Raw genomic sequence first — 8282 nt, forward strand, 5'->3', positions numbered from 1 at the left:
GACTGACACTTGTCACAATCATGGAGCATTTCTGAATGAATGCATAGTTGCATTAAAAGTGTCAACTTTGCATTGTTTGGTAAATGATTACACTTTTAAAGCGAGGTTGCATTAAAATTTGCATAATATTTACCAAATGACACTTCATAACAACAGTCATAAACGTTTATGAAGTCTGCTTCATGTTCATGACAGGTGTTACGTCATGTTTATGACGGTGTCATGTCAGTTTTATGGACACCCCTTTAACTCATGTTACCAAAGCTTTTTTGCACAGATTATGTGTCTCATGCTATGCTGTCACAACATAGTGACAATTTTAGCAAACGTGTAAAACATTCTTATAAAAGCTGCCCACTGCCGATTAAGATTTTGGTAAATTTTGACATTATACTTCTTTCAAATTCGGTGCATTTTATTGGGGTTGTATCGGCCACAGAAGTTTGGTAGAGAACACCAGTGAACAAACAACTTCATGAATATCAGGGAGCTCATAAGGTCATTTATGTCCCTGCCATAAATCAGAGATTAAGTTGTGGAGAGTCTTGGTGTTATGGGTTATAAAGCAATATGACTAGCAAATGATGCAACACAACTGCAAACTTGTCAACACCTAGTTGTGTAGTTACTGTACACTTTGACATGACATGCATGTGGAAGAAGGTGGTTTATATATGAGAAAAAGATTTCATAGCCACCCAGAAGCACAGCATTATACCGTGAGATGGGAGATGGATGATTTGTAAAATATTTACAAATCGCCTCTTTTTTCTTTTACTTTACATTGTGTGCACACTACCGAGTGTCTGTCAAATAAAATCCCAGTACAGTACAGTGAAGTTTGTGACTGCAAGAAAAAGAAAAAACAAACTTCAGGTAAATAGTTTTGCGAAACAAGGGGGGGGGGAAAAACCAGGCCTGTCCACTTTGTATTCATGGAATCACATTTGTTGAGTCCAAGTAATATCCACTGCATTTGTCTTAAGTTCTAACAGAAAAAAAAATGTCCAAGAAAGAAGAAATAACAGACAGCAGGCATTATCAGGTTACTGAAGTTCACCCCCTTTTCAGTGAATCTTACAATTACTATTGTCATGAACAACTCGATAACACAATGCAGCTATTTTTGCTCATCTGTAAAACCTAATCTCCTGAGTCTTTTTCCGTTTCTATTTTTTGTGTGGAAGGATCGTACCTGACACACCTTCCCTTGAGGATGTGGTAATAAGCTGAGAGGCAGAAGAGCGGTGTCATAATCCCCGGGTTCATAGCAACAGGCCGTGTTGCAGATTTAGCTTTAACTGGTTGTTTGCTCTCTTGTCTCTGTCACCACCACTCAAGTTAAAAATGGATGGAAACATAATCATACAAGCAGACAGTTGGTATCTCTTGGAATCATTTTTAATAAGTTGAATCATCAAGTGTGTTGCTGCCATTTTTGTTTGTTTGACGATTTCAGAAATTGCACTAAAGACCTCGTCCTGCAACTGCATTGCACTCCGAAGCGTCACTGAGCTTTAAATTTCTAGCAAAGACAACATGGGAGTCGTGCAGAACATGCAAGCTGATGCGCTTTGACACACATGAAAACACAACATGTTACTGATCTGCAGAGCTCGTAAACTGCTTTCATCATGGGTCATTACAAGCTTCAGATGATAAGCCCTGTTTGCAGTGCAACACTTGATCTTTCTCCGACGCAAAATTTATAAGTCACGACGTGTGTCACTGCTAATGTATGCCGTAAGATATGCTTTAGACTCTTTCTCTAAGTGCAGTTCTGCAAACGTTGCAACGTTGTTTACATTGCCTGAATAATATCTAATTAATGAAAAACAAATCATGGCAGTGAATATATGATGGGAATATATACAGTCGTGTAGATATGAGGCTTAAACAAACATAGCTTGCAAAGTCACCATGTTTCTTAATTAGAAGTGTTTCTTGGAAATGCTAAATGACCGCAAAGAGTTTGGCCTGCGCTGACATTGGAACAGTTGCTGCTTGGGAAAATAAACCAGCGGCCTGCTGCCGTTTGTACGGTGAATGTTACTTTCTTCTACGATGCACTTGCTCCTTTTCCTTAATGCTGCATGTTTCCTGGACACAGACAGAGAATCATTTATACAGTGATTTAATCATCCCTAAAAACAGACAGAAAATGCCTGTCCATAAATTAATGCTGTGTTCAGATTATTATTTTGTTTTTTACAATTGTACAAGAAAATTTCTCCAACCTTTCAGAGTGGGCTAGACTTTTTCCTGTTCTCTAGGTTGTAAAACTGCCTCAAATGAGAATAAAAAAGAGAGTTTAATGTGTGTTCAGCAGGATCAATTTATTTTATTGATCTTGGACCATAAAAAAAATGGCTCTGATTCCCGTGAAGGTAATCTTAGTGCACCATGAGTAGAAATAAACACTTCTCACTGGTGTCCCCGTCATAAATCTTCCTACCTGCTTCAGTGTTATCTGATCGTGACCTTGGACATCTTCCACAGGCCTGGAGTTGCTGTAATTACTAAGGTGCTTTTGCAATAGAGCCATGTGGATTTTTCTTTGTTTCCTTCAGAAGAAGAAAAAACATCACAAAACATGTTTGTGGCAGGATTAACCTGAGGGAAAACTTGATTTATTTTGGAACTTAGAAAGATATAAAAAATTATTTGGATGTGCAAAGCTGGTAGAGAAACTCTGCCAAAAGTGCGATGAAAGATGGTTCTGCAAAACATTGACTCAGGCAGGCTTAACACAAATGTCTGGTTTTTATTTGTAAAAAGTTTCACTTTCTACCAATACTTACTTTTTCTCTGATTCGTGTTGGTCTTTCACATTAATTCTAAGAAAAAACCTCTTAGGTTTGTAGATGTGACCTGGAAAAAGTAAAAAAAAAGAACAAGCTCAATGGGTGTAAATGCTGGCAAGGTGATGTAACTGATCTGTTTTGAGGTCAGAGGTTAAAATGTGCACAGAGGCGGGAGGCTACTAGAAGAACTCAGGTGGAGTATTTGGTTTGGTTTTCACAGCTACCGACTTCTTATTGAGTAATTTAAGGACAATTTACTCAATTATTTGAGTAAAACAGTCAGCTGTCTCTTTCACGGTCTTAAATCAGCTTGAAATCCTTATTTTAAAAGATTCAAGCGCTTACACTTTACACTCCAAAGACACTTGCAGGACAGTCTGTGAGCTCGTCGTTTTTCAAAGCCGTCTGTCATGAGCGAGTGACCCCAACTGCAAGCTGCTTACGTAATCCTGCAGGAGTCGCCGTCGCAGGACAAAAACCTCCGGGTTACAAAAATGAGATCAGCGTGTCTTCATGTAAAATATGTGCTGCATTATTTATTGACAGTGTTACACAATCTCCATTCTCAGCAGCAGAACTTGTTTTACTTGAAAGGTACAATGATTAATCTAACTCTACAGAAAAAAAAACAAGTCAACAAAATATACATTCAAAAAAAAAAGGAAACCAACTTTTACAAAATAAATTTAGTACATTTATGTATATATGTGAACAGAGGTGCAGTAAAAACAATGTACAGTATCAAACACGTATATGAAAATGATCGATTACTTAAAAAAAAAAAAAAAATTTTAGTGCAAAGGTTTTACAATATAAAAATACTGTCTTGTAACGTCTCTGCATGAAGTGAGGCGGGTTAGAGGTGGGTGTCGGCGATGGGGATTCTCCTCAGCTCAACGATCTGGGAGTTGGCAACGCTGCCTCCGTCGTGGCTTCCAGGTATGGACTCGTTATCGCTAATGTTAAGGCCGGTCCCTGAGACAGAGGCGATAAAGCGTAACAAGCAAACCGTGATTAATTGTGCTTTAGCTGCAGGGATTTTCACAGGCGCCCAATCTAGATTATGTTGCGCACAGATTATTTTTGGACGAGTGGGAAAAACGTATGTCTGTGTCATCAGTTTAGCGAGTACCTTTGATGCAGATGTGGTGTTAAGTAACATGACCCTTATCAGCGAGTACACTGTACTTTACTGTACCTGTGGCGCCATAGCAACAAGACGAGGACAGAGCAGACAGATGGACCCTGATTGAGAACAGGAAGGATCTTTTATGTCAAATGTAAGCCATGCAGTGGGCCTGCTGGTAAAACATTGACGAACTGAGCGATCAATAAACAGGGCTGGTTTTGACACATGGTGTTGTAAAAACCCGTTTAACAGATTCTGTAAGTTTAGCTAGATCTCAGCTGGGTAAATAAAGGATAAATAAATAATACTTGTAACTAATTCACAAGGAAATGCTTTGTAATAGAATAAAATGAAACAGAAAAAGATACCAGTTTTATTTACCAAATATCATCAAAAGAAAGGATTGCCTTGATTAGTTTTAATACTGATTTCTTTGCACAGCATAAACTCCCTGTGCTGTCCTGTGATGGACCTGTACCAGTGACTGCTCAAGATAACCTATTCCATCCTGAACCGGGTTTTTTAAAACCCACTAAAACGTTATTCTCTTGCTCTGAAAAGGACTAAAAACCGCAACATACAAACTAGACAACATGCCAATATATCTGGTTAAATATATATCTACTGTTTGAAGAATGCAATATATGCTACGTCCTTTCATGGACAGAGAGGAGGACTCGACTCTTTATGAAAAAACTGCTTCTATCAACAGCGTACATGTGAGCTTCTGTATGTTTGCACGTTAATGGTTGACTACCAGATGAAGTGTCTGAAGACCCTTATTACAGCTCTGCTTGCTGACCCCAGTCAGGTGTTGCCTCGTATATAACCCTGATTAGCAAATTATCTTTCCTGCTGACTGAGCTGCTGAGATGAACTGTAGCTGTACGTTCATTTTGATACGTCTGATTGCACAGAGAGGCGGGGTCGGCTGGTTCAGCCACACCGTTAAACCTGCGACGTACGACTGATTCCAACAACAACCTAATCTCTACATAAATCAGCCAATGGCGTGGCTTTGAGCTGTTGAAACCTTGCCTTGTTTACCTTGAAAAAAGTGAATTTATAGTGCTGATGTTTAAAAGTTGATCGATTCTTCTGTAGCACCTGGAAGGTTAAAGTTCAACAGAACGCAGCAGGGACGCCTCGAGAAAAGAAACAGCCCAGAGACAACTGAGTGAAAAACATGCACACATCTCTGTTTCTTTCAGCACATAATAAACAGGACGGCAGGAGAGTCAGAGCGTGTTTTTCTTCTCGCTGTGTAAGACTATCCTCTGACCCTTCTTCACTTATTAACACCCATCGGTCTCTAAAACCCAACACCTGCCAGGAAGGACTTCCAATTTGACTATCTCCATGGTTACAGGTGTCGTTTTCCTGACGCAGGATAGCATGTCTCAAACAAAATAAAACCTTGTAAGTGTATTTCAAAATTATAAAAAAGTGGACTGTGTCTAAAGCAGGTCAACAGTGGGAAAACAGTGACTCATGGCTGGATAGTTTGTTTTATTTAAAATCTAATTCTACTCTACAGAATCAAAAACAGTAACTTCAACATAAGCCGACGAACAGATTAGCGAACAGTCAGATCCTTTCACACTGTATGTACCATCTTTGTACATCGATCAAACCCAGTGATCAGACAGGTAAATAGGAAAACACCTAAGAGCTTTCAGAGTGCTGTAGCCTCAACACTCTTCGGTGTGTGAGCTTAAACTGAGGGAAGAAGACTAAAGACAGCTATGCTCTGTATGAATAAGATGCCTAAGGGGAAGTTGGGGTGTATTTTTTAAATATATACTCACATAAAGTATTGACAAAGTAATCGCTGAATTATTACTTTGTCATTCAGTAAACATTCAGAACCAGAGTAACTGATGATTCAATCACTGAGTCATTCAGTCACTGAGTCATTCAGTCACTGAATCATTCAGTAACTTAGTGACAAGGTAATCACTGACTTTGTATCATTATTCAGTGATTACTTTGCCAATAATTTTAAGGTGAAATCAATTCAAAATAATATTTCAGAGAAATATCATTAAGGCAGTTTAATAGACAGTAATTAGTTTTTTCAAACAACGTGACAAATTTTAAAAATAAGTATAATTACAATATTATTTACAAACAATTGCGGTAATGATTCTGTAATCAAGCAGTATCTGGTGTCCAGAATGGGCTTCCTGTCCTAGAAAACTACAATAAATAAAGTTTTCCAAGAGCAACTAATTCAAGACAGGCTCTGGTGGCCTGTGGGGTTTTCTGCGCGATGGAGCATTGTGTCGGAAAGCAAAAGTGATAAAACTGCTCAAAATCTGATCTTGAATCTTGTAGATCAGATCTCAAAAAGCAACAAAGAAAAGCATATCAGCGATCCGTGATGGGCGTTAAGCCATGCATATTAAAACGAGAATGAGTCGGTTTTCAGCCCAGACATTAATATCAACCAGGCCAGAGTGAAGTGCAGCAGAGAGAAAGAGCCTTTCAGGTGAGACGGCCAGAAACTCTCAACAGGTGACATTCAAATCCTCAAGCTACTTCTCATTTCAGGTTTGTGAAAAACGCTGCGCTGATAAACCCTGAAAGCATCACAATGATTAAAGGTGTCCATGTGTTGTAGCTTGATGAGCACTTGGCTCATTAAGCTACCGTTTCCATGGTATCAGAGAAGCATAAACTCAGCCGATAAAGATCATAGCTCTTCGAGAAACACTGTGTGAACGACCAGGTGTTCATACTAAGAGGTGCTCATGTTTTGGAACCATAATGTTTTATTATTTAGGCTAAGCTCATGTGGTTGAGATGATTTTATTTACGAAGGGCATCGGGTTTCTTATTGAACACACTTAGTTAAATGTTTTAATGAAAAAAACAAGCTGCGTTTAAGAGAGGAAATTCTTCAGGGCTTGAGTAACTGTTTCCTGAAGCACATCCAAGTGTTATATAATTCAACATAGCATTTTGATCCAGTTTTTTTATGGTTAGCTGTGCTTAATGAGACATTTTCGCTAAGCTAATGAGCATAACGCAGATCAACCTTGATTAAAAACACCAGCAGCTAATCGCAGTTAAACTGTTATAAAAATAACCTGGATGGGTCCGACAGCATTTATGGCAACCGAGTCTAAATCAAAGAGCCTCGACTGCAAAACCAACAAACAGCCAGAGGTCGATGGACAGAGCTTTGATAAAATATATCTACTCTGAGCACAAAAAGTGTTGGTTTCCACATGGGAGGGGTAAAAACTGCAAAGAGAGTAGGCCAGAGCAAGTTCAGCAGAACATTTAACGGCAATTATCCTCACCAGTTTTTAAGGCAAAGATCAGGTCGTCAAACTCCTGCGACTCCTCGTCTGTGGTGACCAGGTTGGTGTTGATGAAGCTTCCCTCTGTGGCGTACGTCTCCATCACAGGGCTCGGCTTGAACACGCTGGTGGGCTGAATGCTGGTCCGCAGCGACGACGGCTCCCAGTCTGCCGAAATCTGCAGAGTATCAACATCACTTTATGAATGCTCTTAGAAATCCTACAACATTTTACATAAGTGTCCGAAGGCCTCCACCAGAAAACTAAAAGTGAATTGGAAATAAGAGTATTTCAGCAGGAAATGCTCCTTTAGATATGTATGTGGCTAAACTAACACACAATAAATGCTGCTCAATAGTATTTTCAGGCTCCAGAGTTAAATCCTATAGAAAACCTGTGAGCTTTCTTTTTGTGAGAGTTTATATAGGAGAGGAGAGAAACTAAAAGCCCCTAAATTCTGGACCATCTAGAGAAATTGTGCCAGGAGGAAAGTTAATGATCTGTCTTTTTGTGCTCCAAACTTGTGAAATGTTACAGAGGACTATGAGTCAAAGGATATCAAGGTCTTAACAGCGGGTGTTGGTACCAAATCTGTGATTCTGGTCACTTTGTCAGAAAAAAATCATGGATTTGCTAAAAGCTGAATTTTGTTTTGCGATTCCTTTGCTATTGACATTTGTTTAAAGTTTATCATAATAAGTTTAATCAAATGCTAAAGATCTACTCTCTCTAGTTTTCTGCACTTTATTTCAACACTTTGCCAGTACCCGACTAGAGGTCTTCCTTCTAAGTAACTCATTGTTAACTTTGATATTAACTGCATAGTTTTATCCTCATTTGTAAATCATTATATATATATTAAAAAAAAACATCAGCCAAATGTGTAATCATTAAACATTAAGATACATACAGGTGCTATTGACATTGCTGCTTAAAAAAAGTATTAAAAAAAATTAAGCTACTTTGAAAAACTTTCATATTATTACCATCATTATTTTTCAAAACATTTATTATATTTTTTCATATTATAAATATGCGTTT

General features: G+C 38.5%; 1 protein-coding gene across 4 annotated transcripts in view; it reads right to left on the minus strand.

Moving 5' to 3' along the window:
- Nucleotides 1–3314: 3314 nt before the first annotated feature.
- Nucleotides 3315–8282, minus strand: part of adgrv1 (adhesion G protein-coupled receptor V1) — a 108877-nt gene continuing 103909 nt past the window's right edge. For all 4 annotated transcript variants that reach the window (XM_008418938.2, XM_008418939.2, XM_017306772.1 and 1 more), the window contains 2 exons: nt 7242–7419; nt 3315–3779 (listed from right to left, as the gene is read on the minus strand). In XM_008418938.2, coding sequence (XP_008417160.1) covers nt 3661–3779; nt 7242–7419 — 297 coding nt within the window. In that variant the 3' untranslated portion in view covers nt 3315–3660. The remainder of the gene's footprint in view (nt 3780–7241; nt 7420–8282) is intronic.

This window comes from Poecilia reticulata, linkage group LG9, assembly GCF_000633615.1.
Source record: "Poecilia reticulata strain Guanapo linkage group LG9, Guppy_female_1.0+MT, whole genome shotgun sequence".
NCBI classification, from domain to species: Eukaryota; Metazoa; Chordata; class Actinopteri; order Cyprinodontiformes; family Poeciliidae; genus Poecilia; species Poecilia reticulata.